The 17,958-nt window shown below is 40.3% G+C and overlaps 1 protein-coding gene across 1 annotated transcript; it reads left to right on the top strand.

The window, feature by feature from the left end:
• The first annotated feature begins 1,115 nt into the window (after positions 1-1,115).
• On the top strand, positions 1,116-16,125 carry HTATSF1 (HIV-1 Tat specific factor 1). Its single transcript, XM_054996893.1, has 9 exons — positions 1,116-1,498; positions 4,872-5,076; positions 5,374-5,421; positions 6,659-6,813; positions 7,626-7,789; positions 8,693-8,792; positions 11,895-11,984; positions 12,531-12,668; positions 14,249-16,125. Exons 1-9 carry the CDS (start codon positions 1,337-1,339, stop codon positions 14,531-14,533), a joined length of 1,347 nt encoding a protein of 448 aa, XP_054852868.1. The 5' UTR covers positions 1,116-1,336; the 3' UTR covers positions 14,534-16,125.
• The last annotated feature ends 1,833 nt before the right edge of the window (positions 16,126-17,958 follow it).

The following is a 17,958-nucleotide window of genomic DNA, read 5'->3' as shown; positions in this document are numbered from 1 at the left end:
TCACCAGCAGCTGTGACTGGCACCTTCAGAGGTGTGGCACCAAAAGACAGAGATCTCTCAGGGTCACAGTGTGAAGATGATGTTGGCAGGTAATTTATATCTACTCAGGAAGGTGGGTTTGGGCTGAGTCATCTTGTAAGAGTTTCCCAGGGTGTTGAATGCTAACCGAGGGAGGCTTCACTATATCCTGAGCAGGTTCTTTTGCATATGGATTGGTCATATGGTTGTCAACTCCAGCCCAGGAACTTCCTAGAGATTTGGGGTTGCTGTTTGCAGAGTGAGGAGTTGGAGAAGAGATTTCACTTAGTCCACCCTCTGCGGCAGTCATTTTCTTAGGAAAACTGATACCTATAGCTCCTGAAGTCTCCAGGCCCAACCTGGAAGCTGGCAACCCTGACTGAAAAACTCCTAACAAATTTAATTGGTTGGCAGCTCGAACATACCAAGATTACTGAAATCCAAAGGCTTTGGATATCGTTTTAAAGGGCCACTAGTTTTAATTACTTGTTATTCTTCAAACGTCTACCTACAACTATGATAAAAATAAACTAAACATAAAAAAACCCTCAAATTTCTTTCAGATGTAGAAAGTGTCGGTAAAAGGAGCGACCCTAAACAGGCGTGAAACATAACTAAACTCCCTGCGCATTAAGCGCCTTCACTAAGCGAGCAACCGTTCCTTGGCCCGCCCTCGCGGGTTGTTTATTGGTCGTCTCTGGTTTTGAAACAGCACGTAGCCCAGTTGTCGTAATTTCCTTCCCGCTTTCTCTTCTTCCCGTCTAGGAATATAGCCTCGCTCTTGCGTAATGATTGACATGTAAGAGAAGGGGGGAAAGGACGAAAACGCCCTCCTAAACGATCAAGAAAGGGTGGCTCTCTTTTGAACGGCGCCGGTCATGTTTTCATCAGATGAAACTTAAACTGAGAACGCTTCTGAGCATGCGCATATCACGTAGCAACACTCAAACTCTGCTAGGCATGCGCAAAACACCTTTTGCCTTTTATTGGTGTTAGTAACTGCATCCCTGACCTCATGATCGAAGATGATAGGCGGGGTGGGAGAGGTCAGAAAGCACCGCTTCGTTAAGTTCCGGCACCTATTTGCGTTTAAAGATAACGTCGGAAAGGCGTTAGACGAAAGTGAGAAGCGCGTCTAGTTCCCGTCAGAGCAATAAGGGGCGGGTTGGGGCCACGCCTGCGCAGTGGGAGAATAGGAGGGCTGTGCGCATGCGCCTTGGCTCCGTGTGGTGTCGGGGCGGTGCGGCCTGCTGTGCAGCGGCGGTGGTGAGGTACCACTTGGGAGCCGCCGGGCTGTGGGGAGCGGAAGGCGAGCATCATGAGCTCGGACGGGAACGACGAGTTCTATCAGCAGTTGCGGCTCCAGGAACTCTATGGGAAAAAGGAAGCTGAAGGGAGAAGCGATGCCTTCACTTACAAGGACCCGGCCGACGGGACCGAGTACGAGTGGGACAGCAGCAAGAAGGCCTGGTTCCCTAAGGTGAGGGGCGGGGGCGGGGCCAGAGCGACCTGACGTCACGTAGTGGGTGGGGGAAGAGGAGGGGTCCCTCCTCTGGGTCTGTCAAGAGTCAGTTTTTAGGTAGTCGTTACGACTGATGCTAAGTACCAACGTGATCTGTAGCTTGATGATGTTAGATCTTGAAAGCTTGCGGTGTCGTTTTAAGTAGATTAGGTTTTTTTTCCTTTTTCGTCCGTATTTCTCACTGAGACTCAAGGCGGATTACACAGTGTCAGCTTCAAAGGAATTTCAATAGATGTTGTAATAAGGTAGATAGATGCAAATTTGCAAGACTTGAAACCAATATGAAAAGTGCTGTCAAGTCATAGCAGACTTATGAGACCCCTGCTGGGGTTTTCCAGGGCAATGGACTAGCAGAGATGGCTTACCATTGCCTGCCTCTGCAAACCTGGTGTTCTTCAGAGGTCTCCCATCCAATTGCTAACCAAGGCCAACCCTGCTTAGCTTCTGAGAGCTGATGAGATCACACTTGCCTGGATTATCCACATCAGGGTAGAAATCCAGTATCACAAATGCTAATCCTTTATTCTTCTTAGTTACTTGTAATTTTGTTAAATATGATAGTTAGTGTGATGAGGACAACCATTTTTATATATCGCAACCAAAAGCTAACATCTAACCCTAACTTTATACCTCCAGTTTCTCATGCATTGTTGAAAAGAGTCCAGTAGCACCTTTAAGACTAACCAACTTTACTGTAGCATAAGCTTTCGAGAATCACAGTTCTCTTCATCAAATGCATAAGACTCAAGGCCCGGTGGCTCCCAAGTGGTGCATCTGACAAAGAGAACTGTGATTCTCGAAAGCTTATGCTACAGTAAAGTTGGTTAGTCTTAAAGGTGCTACTGGACTCTTTTTGCTACTGCAGACTAGCACGGCTAACTCCTCTGGATCTATGACTATGGAAAGTCATGCATTGTTGTTTTTAAAAGCTTCATTTAATTGACTACTGGAAGCAGTATAGAGATCAATCAGTTAGGAAATGAATTCATCTAGCACCACTGAATGATATGAAGTGAACTTATAAACAAGCAATATCAAGAACTTCATGGACATGCGTTTTTATGTCATGAAACAAAGCATTCTGATATGAAATGATAAAAAGGCTTTGTGCATCACTGCTGAAAATACTAAGCACTGTAATGAAATTTCTAGATGACATGGTGACCTGACTCCTGGGATTTGTTGAGCATTGGATTAACATATGCATTAATAATGCAATGTTGCAAATAATGTTTGCAGAAGATACTCGCAAACAGTGCCTTCCAATCTTGAAATATATAGACATGAGATCTATTAAAACAAAGCTGCTGAATCAGCCGAGTCATTCATCTACTCCAGCATTATCTATTCTGTCTGGCAATAGCTCTCCAGGGTCTCAAGCAGAGAGCTGTCTCTCTAAGGCCTTTTACCCATTTTCCTTTTTAATTGCAAGTATCGTTCTAATAATGAACCTAACATGTTGATTTTGACAGGGAGCAGATCTCCAGGATCTCAGGTCTAGAAAGATCTTCCTAGTTCCTGATGCCTGAGATCCTTGGAATCAGTTAAAAGGATTCTTTAATCTTTTGCATGCAAAGCATGTGCTCTGACCATTGGCCCATCTGGTTAAAATAGCATAGTGGAGCTATAGAGATTTGCTCAAAAATACATTAATATACTGTAAAAGACCTTTTCTGGTGTCTGGTAGCTGAGATAGGAGGGATTCAGACCAGGACCAACTTCATGCAGAGTAGGTGCTCTACTGCTGAAGCTTGGCCTGTCCTTTCATTTAGCTTGATATTGCCTTCCCACTTGTGTCTGTATTAAACACTTCATGGCACATTGATAGTCTAAAAGAGAAGGGAAGAATCAGCTCTTTTGGTTTTTAAGCTTCCCTGTCTAATCTCTTGGAGGCACAGGTTACTAAGTCAGTGATTATTTACAAGCCTGTAATAATAATATTTCTGTGGTACTTCAAAGTGTTTTGCATAACTATTTCAGCAGTTGGTAAAGTAGGCCACTTATATTATTTGTGTGTTGCCAGTATGCGTGTAGCGGACTTGCAAGATGAAGGTTTGCCTATGACCATCTAATAAGTTTTAGAAGCTTCTGGAGATCTAAGTCTTGATGCTATATTAGTTCCCATATATGAAAGTACCTTCTAACAAGTCAGACCATTGGTTCATCTCATCCAATGCTATTAACTCTGATGGCACCTGCTGTTCACAGTCTAGGCAGAAAAAGATCTTTCTCCACACCCATTACTTGAGATTCTTATCCCTGAAAGGATTTACGCAGCAGCTTCTACATGCAAAGCATATGATGTGCTTTTGAACCACAATCCTTCCCACCTACAAATCATGTGTTGATAGCGTGGGCTGAAGTTTTTGTTTCCTAGCTTGGCCTTTAACTCCTGGAATGCCGTGGGCTTCCAAAAAGCGCTCAGTAGAGTTCTCAGTTCTTGATAACGAAACCAATGTTGTTGGTATCCTCTTGGGAATTTGCTAATAAAAAATAACATAACTGTGATCTGACTCCATCCTCCTTTTAAAAATTGTATTCATGTTTTCTGTAAGCTTGTCTATAAGTGTTGTAGTAGGCATAATTTGCTCTGGTATTCTTTCCTTGAGACTTTGCCTATGAGTTGTAACGCTGTTTATATAAGGTTACTATTATAGAATTTTAGTGATCAGACATTGCATGATTTGAAAGTCATTAGTTCAGAGATAGCGTGGGCCATTCATGAGCCAGATTAGGACTTGAAAGATCTGAGTTGAAATCCTTGTTCAATCACAAAGTTCAATGAGTGACCTTGGGCTGATTAGTCTTTGTCCAACCTACCTCACAGGGATGTTGTGAGGGTAAAGTGAGGTAATTGATGTATGCCTCCCTGAGCTACTTGAAGAAAGGCAGGAACAAAAATTGAATAATTTTCTTTCAGCATTGTCTTGGGCTTAGACCAAAGGTCTAAGAGCAAGTATGCCAGGTTTTCTGTCTGTCTCTGCACACATGCTGAGAGGAGCAGACGGGCAGTGAGACATAGTTGCTTGGTGTTCGAGAGAATTCCTTTGTTGCTCTGACTCTTTATTTCACTGTGAAACTCCTTTTAGTGCTCAGCTCATATTTCCTATCCTGGATTTTTTATATACTGCCCATAGTTTTAACACTGGTGGGTTCATAAGCTGGCATCCCCTTTCCTGTCATGCAATTGTGACTTAACACGTGTTTGTGCCTCACTAGGTTCTGGATCTGGAGATATTGAAGTCTTCTAGCTTAGGCCAAACCTTAGAAATAGTAATTCAGACCGAATCTGTGAATTAACCTGTAGACTAATATGTGAATTTTATTTTAGGTGACTGAAGACTTTCTGGCAACATATCATGCTAACTATGGCTTTCCGACTGACAGTTCAGATAATTCATCTGCATCTGTTACAAAGACTGATATTAAACCATCTGTGGATTCAAAGATGGCTGGAGTCCAACAGCCAGTAGAACAAAAAGTGTCACAACAGACAGAACCTAAGCAAAAAGGAGAGAAAAGAAAACCTGAAGCAGGCAAGGGACTCCAATGTGCATGGCTTAGAAGTAATCGCCTGATCAAGAAGAAATGTATATTTCTACTGAGCTGGGTATTATCAGCTTCAGTAACAGTGGTGAATAAGCATTTATGCTGAATGTTATTGTAACCATTCAAAAATGACCGCTTTATCAGGTTATGAAAGTCCAGTGTAAAAGGATTTCATTACAGACATTTGTGAACTGGGTTTAAACTTGATACATGTGAATTTTAGTCTGAATGACTATTTTGTTTGTTTAGAATGCAACTAATTTAAATCACGATCTCTCCTTTAGGATGGTTTCATGTTGAAGAACAGAAAAATACAAATATATATGTAACGGGTAAGTAGCAGCTTATTAATATTTGCAAATAGCCCAAGAGGTGTTACAGAATATATGTAAGAATATCAGGCTGTTTGACCCCTTAGTAATTGGTTACATGCTATGCTTCATATATCTTCCCTCTTGTTTCTGATTATGTAAAACACTTGATTTAAGGCAGTTATTTTCTCCAATTAAAATAAGATGTTTATGTATTTTGAGCTTTAAACAAAGTGTACTTGATTGAAACAGGCAAAGAATTGAGGAAAATGTTGTTGAAAGGAAAAACTGAGCCAGGCACATAAGCAACATAATATTTAAAAGCATACAACATAATTGCATAATCTTGTGCAGTAGTGAGTGAAATTTCTTGTTGTTATATGTGTGCTCTCTTTCCATACTTCTCCACTTGGTCTTTCTGTTGGCTGAAATTGAGAGTCAATACTAGCTGAATATCAGGGTTTACTGCTGAGCTTTAGAAAAGTAGAACCAGTAATAGTCAGAAAACTCCCTTCAGGCCAGCTTCTCTTTGCTCCAGTTTTTTTCCGCTTGTAAATTGCACAAGAAACCTTTATTTATTTTTTAATGTCACAAGGATGAGAGGATAGTTTTTAACCAGTGGCCTGACCGCTTCCCTCAGTGGAACTTCTGCCTTCCTGCCCAATCATAATTGTGCCAAAGCCCAGTTAGTATGGTCTCAAGTCTATTAGCTTCCCATTGGCTCATCTTGCAAGGCTTACTTGCTGTGGGTTAGGGTTGCCAGACTGCAGCCCTAGAAAGGCCAAGCTGAATTGAGTATGCTCAGTCTTTGGCCTCACTGAATCACACAAGCAACAGGTGTCTGCTGTCATTTACAATTCCCTGCGGTGGGTAGTTTCTGTGTTAGGGTTGGTAAACATGCTCAAAAACCCAGAGTTGTGGCTTGTGCCAAGGATTGAAGATTTTGCTGTCAGGGCTTGAATTTTATTTGATATTAAAGTGTGTTTACTTCAAAAGTCCACAATTGGCATAATATGCCTCCCACTGCAAGAGATGTTTGTCTCCTGCTGTGATAACAAAGAACTATTTTTGGGAGGTTCCACTTTTGCTGTGTGCCCCAAAACAAACAGCTATAAGCAAAAAGTCAGGAAGTCTGGAGCTATAGGAACACTAGGAACGCGTGTGACAAATTAGAATCCAATTCTAGGAAAATTGAATTGGTAGAGACCTGCCAGTGTTAATAAGGAACTGTTTGGATCTGCTTTAATTTACTGTACAGGTTTACCACCCGACATTACAAAAGATGAATTTGTTCAGGTTATGTCAAAATGTGGAATCGTTATGCGTGATCCTCACACAGATGAACCGAAAATTAAGCTTTACAAGGACAGAGAGGGAAATCTTAAAGGAGATGGGCTCTGTTGTTACCTAAAGGTCAGTTGTATGCTACAGTTTCATGGCGATACTTAAGACATTAGTTGATATAAATCTTCCGTCTGTCTTCCCCCACCCCCTTTTAAAAATAGTTTTATTTTGGATAGCTAGCAGAATTTTAATGTGGTTTTTTTCAACACAAGTATTTTTCTTCCACCATTGATTTTAACTTGCTGAGTTTAACGTTAAAAAAAGCTGGATACTTCTACGTTGTATGAATTTGGGTTGAAAGAATATTCTACGTGTGAAAAATAAACTCATCCTAAACTGTTGTGTGTAAGGGTGGGGGTGTGTTATAAAATGATACTTCACTAAAATGTGTAAAATGTGGTTTATTTATACTGTTTACCTTGCTTTATCAACTCATCAGTTGGGAGTACTCCCCACTCAGTCTAACAGTATAATTCACTCTTTGATTGGATTTTGCTTGCATAGTAATGTGATACATCTATCTTAGATTGTTTGACTTTCTAACCATATTTGATAATGTTTGCCCCCCAACCCCGATTCTGTCTGTACCTTTGTTGATGTATGTGTGTGTGTTTTGCCAAGTGAGAATGATGCTTTGTCTATCTAATGAAGTGGGCTGTAATCTTCAAAACGGTCTTGTTTTCCTTGGCTTGCATCAAATTAAGATGGCTACCGGAAACCCCCTCACCCGAAGCCAGATAAATGGCTTAGTCTACTGGTATTTGTTAATAAATGGTACCTCTTTACAAGCTGGTCTTTGGGGGCGGGGGGGGGGGGCGGGGAACGAAGACTGTTTTAGACAGAAAGTAAAATCATGACCCCTAATTTTTTTTCTTAAATAGAGAGAGTCTGTTGAACTTGCCCTGAAACTTCTGGATGAAAATGAGATTAGAGGCTACAAATTGCATGTGGAAGTTGCACAGTTTCAGCTCAAGGGGGAGTATGATGCCAGCAAAAAGAAGAAGAAATGCAAAGACTACAAGAAGAAGCTGTCTCAACAACAAAAGTGTGTGATTGTTCCTGTAAATAATGCTAGCTGTCTGTGGCTGCATGTGTAAATACACAGGCTAAAGAATTTGAAGTCTAGAAAGAAATTTCATGTGAAAGAAAGTGAGAAATAGTTCTGAACTGTCCAGTATACTTGACATTTTGCTGTTCCATTAATGTTTTTGTTGATATGTGTAAGCTTCAGCATAGAATTCAACACAGAGTCAGTGGAGCTGTGCACAGGTGGCTGGTAATTTTTGAACTTGCTGTTTTTCTTGCTTTGACCTAAAAATTAAATGCAAAATTCCAGGTTTCTAATTTGTAAATAAATAACATTGGTTTTGGTGTTAGAAACTTTTGTATAGATTTACAAATAACACATGCAGCTGCCATATACTTATTTGAACCATTGGTCCATTTAGCTCAATATTATCTACTCTGACTAGCAGCAGTTTATTTTCTTTATTTACTACAGTTTTGTCCCATCCTTTCTGCAAGGAGCTCAGGGCAGTGTATAGCAGTCTCCCTTTTACCCTCAACAACCCTGTGAAGTTGATTAGGCTGAGTGTGTGTGTGACTGGCCCACGTTCACCCAGAAAGTTTCATGATCTAGTGGGGATTTGAATCTGGCTCCTACAGACCCTAGTCCAGTGCTTTAGCCACGGTCTCAGATAGAGAAAGACCTTTCCCACCAGCTGCTACTTAAGATCTTTTAACTGACAATACCAGGAATTGAACATAGGATCTTCTACCTACAAAGAATATGTTCTTCCACTGAATCATAGTTCCTCTTCACCTTTCAAATTCATGCTGTTAGTCTAGCTTTGTTGCAAAATGATTGTCGGTAGTGCTAAAACCATATTTTAGAGCAACATTAAGCTATTACCTGCCACAATCTCTTACTATTGCCTTATTTCATTAGACAGCTGGATTGGAGGCCAGAGAAGAAGCCTGGTGAGGTTAGGATGCGGCATGAGCGTGTTATCATTATCAGAAACATGTTCCATCCAAAAGATTTTGAGGTAGGGGTGTGTACTCTCTATCATCCAGTTTTAATATAACTTACAGTGTTCAAGTAAAATCTTGCTAATGAGAAGCTTTGGTGAAACTGATGCACTTTTGGTTGTTGGGGGTTTTCCGGGCTGTATTGCCGTGGTCTTGGCATTGTAGTTCCTGACGTTTCGCCAGCAGCTGTGGCTGGCATCTTCAGAGGTGTAGCACCAAAAGACAGAGATCTCTCAGTGTCACAGTGTGGAAAAGATGTAGGTCATTTGTATCTACTCAGGAGGGGTGGGGTTGAGCTGAGTCATTCTGTAAGAGTTTCCCAGGGTGTGGAATGCTAATGGCGGGAGGCTTCACTGTGTCCTGAGGCGGTTCTTTTGCATATGGATTGGTGCTTGATGTGCTAATCTTCTCTGCAGGGCTATTGTCGGGTGTGGAGTGTTTTGTTGGCCTGGTGTTTTTCAGAACTGGAGCCCATGCTCTGTTCATTCTTAAGGTTTCTTCTTTCCTGTTGAAGTTTTGCTTATGCTTGTGAATTTCAATGGCTTCCCTGTGCAGTCTGACAAAGTAGTTGGAAGTGTTGTCCAGTATTTTGGTGTCCTGGAATAAGATACTGTGCCCTGTTTGAGTTAGGCTATGTTCAGCCACTGCTGATTTTTCAGGCTGTCCAAGTCTGCAGTGTCTTTCATGTTCTTTTATTCTTGTCTGGATGCTACGCTTTGTGGTCCCGATGTAAACTTGTCCACAGCTGCAGGGTATACGGTATACTCCTGCAGAGGTGAGGGGATCTCTGCTGTCTTTTGCTGATCGTAGCATCTGTTGTATTTTTCGGGTGGGTCTGAATACTGCTTGAAGGTTATGCTTTTTCATAAGCTTTCCCATCTGATCAGTAATTCCTTTGATGTATGGCAAAAACACTTTTCCTGTGGGAGACTGTTTTTCTTTGGTTGTTTGATTCATCCTGGGTTTGATTGCTCTTCGGATTTCATTTCTGGAGTAGCCATTTGCCTGAAGTGCGTGGTTTAGATGATTAATTTCCTCATTGAGAAAGCGCGGCTCACATATCCGTCTTGCACGATCCACTAATGTTTTCATTATGCCTCTTTTCTGTCGGGGGTGGTGATTGGAGTTTTTGTGTAAGTACCGATCAGTGTGAGTTGGTTTCCTGTAGACCTTGTGACCTAACTGAAAGTTTGCTTTGCGGATGACCAAGGTATCCAGGAATGAGAGTTTTCCCTCACTTTCTTTCTCCATTGTGAATTGTATGTTCTCAACAACATCCACCTGAACATACAATTCACAATGGAGAAAGAAAGTGAGGGAAAACTCTCATTCCTGGATACCTTGGTCATCCGCAAAGCAAACTTTCAGTTAGGTCACAAGGTCTACAGGAAACCAACTCACACTGATCGGTACTTACACAAAAACTCCAATCACCACCCCCGACAGAAAAGAGGCATAATGAAAACATTAGTGGATCGTGCAAGACGGATATGTGAGCCGCGCTTTCTCAATGAGGAAATTAATCATCTAAACCACGCACTTCAGGCAAATGGCTACTCCAGAAATGAAATCCGAAGAGCAATCAAACCCAGGATGAATCAAACAACCAAAGAAAAACAGTCTCCCACAGGAAAAGTGTTTTTGCCATACATCAAAGGAATTACTGATCAGATGGGAAAGCTTATGAAAAAGCATAACCTTCAAGCAGTATTCAGACCCACCCGAAAAATACAACAGATGCTACGATCAGCAAAAGACAGCAGAGATCCCCTCACCTCTGCAGGAGTATACCGTATACCCTGCAGCTGTGGACAAGTTTACATCGGGACCACAAAGCGTAGCATCCAGACAAGAATAAAAGAACATGAAAGACACTGCAGACTTGGACAGCCTGAAAAATCAGCAGTGGCTGAACATAGCCTAACTCAAACAGGGCACAGTATCTTATTCCAGGACACCAAAATACTGGACAACACTTCCAACTACTTTGTCAGACTGCACAGGGAAGCCATTGAAATTCACAAGCATAAGCAAAACTTCAACAGGAAAGAAGAAACCTTAAGAATGAACAGAGCATGGGCTCCAGTTCTGAAAAACACCAGGCCAACAAAACACTCCACACCCGACAATAGCCCTGCAGAGAAGATTAGCACATCAAGCACCAATCCATATGCAAAAGAACCGCCTCAGGACACAGTGAAGCCTCCCGCCATTAGCATTCCACACCCTGGGAAACTCTTACAGAATGACTCAGCTCAACCCCACCCCTCCTGAGTAGATACAAATGACCTACATCTTTTCCACACTGTGACACTGAGAGATCTCTGTCTTTTGGTGCTACACCTCTGAAGATGCCAGCCACAGCTGCTGGCGAAACGTCAGGAACTACAATGCCAAGACCACGGCAATACAGCCCGGAAAACCCCCAACAACCATCGTTCTCCGGCCGTGAAAGCCTTCGACAATACATTGATGCACTTTTGTTGCACCATAGGTAGGCAGGCCTTACCTGGGAAACATTACTGTTCCCTCTAAACTTTGAATTGTTTCAGATAACACGCAGCCCTGCTCCCTGGAGGAAAGGGGAGGAAGACTCCATTGACATGAACAAGCACTCCTTAGGCTGTATCTACAGTTAAACACCCATGAGTGCAAAATGTTAAGAGCAGAATCTAGCATGAATTTTCAAGTATGAATTAAAGTTTGTTTTACGGTGTCAGAAATTATACCACCTCCCTAAACTGACTTATGTAACTTGACTTTTTAAAGGTGCAACTTTTGATCTTAATATTTTAAAGGATTCCATGCCCCCCACATCTGTTTATGCTTTATCCCTGTCCTGCAGCTGTCACATTCTTAATCATATCAGTAACATACTAGCCATGCTTGGATCTCATTAACCTAAATCAAGTGTTTACTGCCTCCAGGGGATGAGCTCAATTTTTCTTTTTTCCAATTATCCATCTATGTATGGATTCAAATGGCTTTTGAATAATCTTTGCTATATAATTTAGCCACAAATGTTTTGTGTTTCTAGTTGCTTTCAGAATGTTTTGTTGAAATTATGGTTTTTGAATCTGTATTGGTGAAATTCTTTTAAAGGTGTATCACTTTTGCAGGAGGACCCCTTAGTTTTGAATGAGATTAGAGAAGACCTTCGGTCAGAATGTGAAAAGTTTGGGCAAGTAAAGAAAGTCATCATATTTGATGTAGGTATATGTTACTGCAATGTATGTGCACGAAGCATGTTTAAATTATATTCAGTAATAATGCCTTGTATAAAATGTATTTCCCTTTGAGAATTTTTACTTTAAAACAATCAGGGTTGCCAAATAAGTTCAAAGAATTGAGAGTTAGAGAGTATAGTTTTTATTTATTTATTTATTTCATTTATGGTCTGCTTGTCTCACTGAGATTCAAGGCGGATTACATTGTGTGAGATTAGTACAGTCAATATTGAGGATATTTCAACAAACAATGCCATAGGATAAATAAATACAAGTTTAGAAAAAATCCAATAGAGTTGAAGAAATACTGAAACAGAGCATAAGCAATTCTACAACTGACATTAGACAACACGTAACTACCCTGTAGGATTATATTTAAAGCAACAGGTATTGTGACCTTTCTCCAGAGAGCTGAGGGTGGCTCATGTGTATCTCTGTAGGGGTCTGTTTACTCCTCAGGACATCAGTTCTTTATGTAGAAAGCCTGTTAAGGATCTGATAGTATCTGGTTTTCTTTCATTTTTGTAGAGGCACCCAGATGGTGTTGCATCTGTGTCTTTTAAAGAGATGGAAGAAGCTGATGTGTGTAAACAGGCACTCCATGGGCGATGGTTTGGTGGACGTCAGCTGTGTGTTGAAGCGTGGGATGGAGTAACAGATTACCAAGTAAGTCTGACTCTGATTTGTGCAAGATTTTTGAAAGCTGCACGTATGAAATGAATGAAATGGAGATGAGTTTTAGGAATTTTAGAATTGCTTAGAGAGTGCTATATTTCCTGTAACCAGTCAGTTTGAAACAAAAGTTGTGGCTCCAAGGTGTTGAAAATCATGGGAGAAACTTGCATAGCATTTCACTGATACCTTAATTGTCACTCTTTGTCATATATTTCTAAAGGCTGTGTTACTACCATACTTTGAAGTTTTGCTTTGTAATAGTTAAACTAGATTCATGTTGGCCTTCCTCTGCAGAGAAAAAAAAGTGAGGCCTTTTCTGTGGCAGCCCTGCCTCTTTTGAACAAGCTACCTAAAGAGTTGCAGCAGAGCAGGTCCCTTAACCCTTTTAATCAACAGATGTAAAGCACATCTTCTTAAATTCACTTTTGAGGAATAATACACTGTTGGCTTATTTTTTCTGATCTGAAAATTCCAGGTGCAAACTCATGTAGCAGCAAAATAAAACAGGAGTCTAGTGGTATGTTTCTCAGTGTAAGCTTTCATGAGTTGCTGCTCACTTCATCAAGTACACTTCTTACATCTGATAAAGTAAAACCTCATGCTGGAATAAATTGTGTTAGTCTCTAAGGTGATACTGAACTCCTGTTTTAGTTTTCTGATCTGACACTATTGTTTCCAACAACAACAACAACAACATTCGATTTATATACTGCCCTTCAAGACAACTTAACACCCACTTGGAGCAGTTTACAAAGTATGTTATCCCCACAACAATCACCCTGTGAGGTGGATGGTGCTGAGAGAGCTCTGGAAGAGCTATGACTGACCCAAGGTCACCCAGCTGGCTTCAAGTGGAGGAGTGAGGAATCAAACCTGGCTCTCCAGATTAGAGTCCCAGCATTTTTAACCACTACATCAAACTGGCTGTAGTAACTTTTATCTTATTATATTGTCACCTGCATTAGTAGCTGCCCTGACCAGGATAGCCCAAGCAAGCCCAGTCTTGTCAGATCTTGTAAGCTAAGCAAGGTTGGTCTTGGTTAGTGATTGGATGGGAGACTTCCAGAGAAGACCAGGGTTACAGAGGCAAGCAATGGCAAACCAACAATCCCTTGCCTTGAAAACCTCAGCAGGGGTTGCCATAAGTCAGCTACAACTTGATGGCAATTTCTTCCACTACTACTAGATTGGTAGCTGCTGAGTTGGGCAATAAATACAGTATTTTAAATAAAATGAATCTCATCTTGCATGAAGACAATTTTACATGGTACTTGTGTATATTAAATAAAGTTTTGTTTATGAAGGATGTTGAAACCTAAGCATCTTGAGCAAATATGCTAGAATTCTAACAGCCATTACCAACTTAAAACAAAAACCCACTCTTTGATACCAATTGCACTTTGTTGCAGTAAACATTTAAGTTGAGCTGATGTAGAATAGAGCAGAGTTTTTTGGCATTCCTGCAAAATAAGGTCACTTTTGAGGAGGTCTGTAAAGCATTGGTTATTAAACTGGCAAGCAACCAGCTATGCTTTCCTTGCTGTTAATGTTGTCACCATGCATGCACACAGGTTGAAGAGACTGCAAGAGAAAGGGAAGAGAGACTGAAGGGCTGGGAAACATTTTTAGTTCAACCTAATTCAGACATGCCAAAAACAGCATCGGATGCAGATACTTCAGAAACTGGTGTCAAACTGCCTGAAGGAGTTCAGCTGTCTGAAGATAATAGCGCACCAGGAGGAGGTTTGAAGACTGAAGCAACTGAGAGAGAAGATAATGAAGAAGGAGCTAATGATAATGTCACAGCATCCACAGACAGCAGCATTGCTGGCAGTGATGAGGAAGCGGAGACATAATGTTATCGACTCATTTGTAAAAGCATGTCTTTAGGGTAATTTTTAGACCTCTGTTATCCTGTGCTTCAGAGCAACTGCAGGCAGCATTCAAATCAATGCATATATTTCCTTATTAGGATGTCATCCATGTGTGCTTTTGAGATATTTCATTAAAAGCAGTATTTAATGAGAGTCTTGGAAAAAAAAACCAGTCTGGCTGCCATTCAAGCTGCGTGCATCATAAGTTGCCAACAGTGCTGTTGAACTGACCAGCCACCTTATGTTGTATCTTTGCTTGTCAGTGTTCAAAATCCATCTTTGTGAGTAAGTACAAACTTGCAGTTCCCATTAATTACACCCAGACCTTTAGAAATACAGAAGTATGAATGCTTTTCAATGCTTGCTTTTAATTCCCCATCCTTTTAATCCAAACCTGGTAATGTTCCTGAATGGTATAAAGCCTTTACCAATCCTGGGGTCAACTAGTACATGCTCATGTCCGCTGGTTTTCCTGACAGTAGTCACTTAAGAATTAATAAAGTCATTGAAAATGCATTGCTAACACTGAGAGGAAGGGAAAGAAGAAGATCATATTGCAGTTAAAGATCCATGAAACATTTTATTCTATATATAAAGAATCTTATTGTTCAGATCCTGTTAATTTGCTCAGCCATGAGTCTAGTCTGAGGGAGGCTACAATGACAAATGAAAATATATGTACATAAGATTAATCTTTTTTTAAAAAAACCCTTTGAATTCATCATATTGGAAATGCACAGGGAGCTTGTGTGTTGGAAGTGTGATTTTTTTTTTCTTTTTTGTATTGCTGTGTTCAAATGTAGCTAGGTTTCAGACACTTACCAGGATGATAGTGTACGAGGCCTGTTCTTTTTATATGTGAATTGACTACGGGAAACTTCAAATAAAATTGAGACTGATTCCCAACATGGTTGCACAGATTTCTAAATTTCTGGAATGTGCTGTTTTCTAGATACTAGCCATTCAGTCAAAGCAAGTTTAAGTAGTCCAAGAATTTCACAATGTTATGTCTGAAACTATTCAAAGCCTTTAACTAGACATCTCAATCTCTGCCTCTTTTCTTTAAAAGTATCTATACACAGGAAGAAACTAGGTGTGTACCTTGGGTGAGAAATGGGCCACTTTCATATTTTTGTACAATAAACTTAGAAGCATTTAATTTATCTGTTTGTATTTGGAATTCATAATTATGTTAATAGATTTTTGAAAATAATTTGCATCAATTTGAACTGCTTGGTTATGAGAATTTGTTATTGCATACATGAAAACTAGAAAGTTGAGTCTAAACTGATCAGTATAATATCGGGATTATTTTATAATAGTTTGTGTTTGCCCAGATAACCAATTGCACACACATCTCTATTGAAGGTATAGCCGAAGATTTGACAAATATTGAATGTAAAAGCCTGTACAGGATTTTCTCAGACTGTTTTGCATCCTTGGACGTAGTAGATGAAATGACAGCAGATGAGAATTTAAGCAGAAATATTTTTGTGTAAGTTTAGCTGTGCTAGATTTTATTAAGTTTACTAGTGTGACAGTTCATTTTAAATAAAATATTTCTGGAACTTAAATGGTTGTCCTATTCTGGCAAAAGCCTCCTTGTGATCATTAGTTGCATTTTTTAATCTCCTTTGTTTAAAACAAATTACTACAATAAAATGTTTCAGCTTTGGCCCACTAGGTTAGGTAAAAAGGCTACCAAAAGTACAGTTATTTTCATTTAGAACTAAATATCTGTCATGCTTTACACTTGGGATTTTTAGAAAACTGCTTCAGGAAATAAGCTACAAGTTCATTTCTACCTGAGGTGTTCAATGTTTTCATGTAAAAAGTAGTTTTTTCCAGAGCTATTTTAAATGTCTGTAGCTTGGGCACCTTTTAATTCTAATCTGGAAAGTTATAGTGCTATTGTGTTTTGTTTTTTTTATATATAATAAATTTATTCCACATTAACTTAAAACATAACCATACAAAACCCATTCCGCATAAACGTAATCATACAAAACCCAAAATATAACAATTCCTAAGGAGTTCCATACATCTAGAAATTCAATAGTTATAGTGCTGTTGTTAATAATGCATCTGGGATTAGTTTTGCGTGGCAATTACGTTGTTACCAGAAGTACTAACTTAAGAAAGGATGAATGTGCTAAGCTAACAGTACTAAAATTTGTTTTTTTCCTTTGATCAAAATCAGTCTGACTTATTTATTGGCTAGTAAAACAAAATGTAACTTTTTTAGCTGTAAAACAAAATGTAACTTTTTTAGCTGCTATAAACTAGTTCTTTTAGAATTTCTTGTACAGTTAATGGGAGTCAAGCAAAATTCCCGTCTCCAGTTGGCTGTGTCCCAGGGCCCAACTGTACAGCTCGTTATCCTCCCTGGAAGATACTTTTGATCAGATGTTCCTTCTAAGTTCTGTGCTCTGAACTCAATTCCCGGCTGCAGAGGGGTCTCATATAGACTGGGACTGTGGTGCGCTAAGAGTGGGGCTTAAGCCTTCCCCTCCTGTGCTCTTTTTCCTGACCTGACATTTCTCCAAGGAGTCTGTTTGCCCTGGTGGGGAAAATTACTTGTACTACATGTACTGCACACACAAGTTACTTCAGCAAGGTAAATAGCAGGTCCCCAGAGTCATTTCAGGCTGGGAAGACTAAGGGGGAGCGTAAGACGCCTTTCCTCATAAGCATAATTGAAATGAGGCCCCTGCACAACTGGGAATTGCCTTTGGAGGCAGAACTCACAGGACACATCTGATCAAAGATCTCATGGTGGACTCTGGGAGGATGCAAAGAAAATGTAGTTAGGCCCCGGGACTAAGAAAAATAAGCTGGATTCATTATAGACCAACAGAAGAGGATTAAGCTGAGACAATTAACAAGCATTCTAATAAATACTTTGAATTGCTGATCTCTTGCTTTTGGATAACTTTCTAATTATCATATATGGGTGTAAATGTTTAGTTCCCATTGGAATACCCCGGTGTTGGTTTATTCACCAGACTAGTGTAGTTTCTCTTTTTGTTGAACCCATTTTCTTTTTGCAGAGTGGGAGCAACAGTCTCTGAAGGTGGGGGAAAGGCAGTGAATTAAATTCCTACATAAAGTTTGTGAGGGACAGGTCAACCCTTGAACATAAACGTATAACTACATTGTTGGGGTCATGATGTTATCCTTGGATTAGAGTGGCTTGGCCTTTTCCTGGAGTGGTCATTCCCAGAGCCAGGGGCACTGCCTCAGCTAAACTGCTTCCAGGCATGACTGTCCATGACTGTCTTAATCCTTTGCTGGACATCCAGGGTGTTTATTCCACTTGGAACAACGTCAGAGGAACCATGAGAGTTACCCTTTTCTATGGGGGCTGTTGGAGAAGGTAAGATGGCTTTGGGGAAAAGGCAGAATTG

Source organism: Eublepharis macularius, chromosome 13, assembly GCF_028583425.1.
Source record: "Eublepharis macularius isolate TG4126 chromosome 13, MPM_Emac_v1.0, whole genome shotgun sequence".
NCBI classification, from domain to species: Eukaryota; Metazoa; Chordata; class Lepidosauria; order Squamata; family Eublepharidae; genus Eublepharis; species Eublepharis macularius.
This window is presented reverse-complemented; position numbering and strand designations above follow the sequence as displayed.

Bases quoted from the DNA above. Each gene is read 5' to 3' on its own strand.
- HTATSF1 (XM_054996893.1), top strand. From the start codon at position 1,337: ATGAGCTCGGACGGGAACGACGAGTTCTATCAGCAGTTGCGGCTCCAG. The intron at 1,499-4,871 runs GTGAGGGGCGGG...ATTTTATTTTAG, and splicing joins AGAAGGCCTGGTTCCCTAAG to GTGACTGAAGACTTTCTGGC. The intron at 5,077-5,373 runs GCAAGGGACTCC...TCTCTCCTTTAG, and splicing joins GAAAAGAAAACCTGAAGCAG to GATGGTTTCATGTTGAAGAA.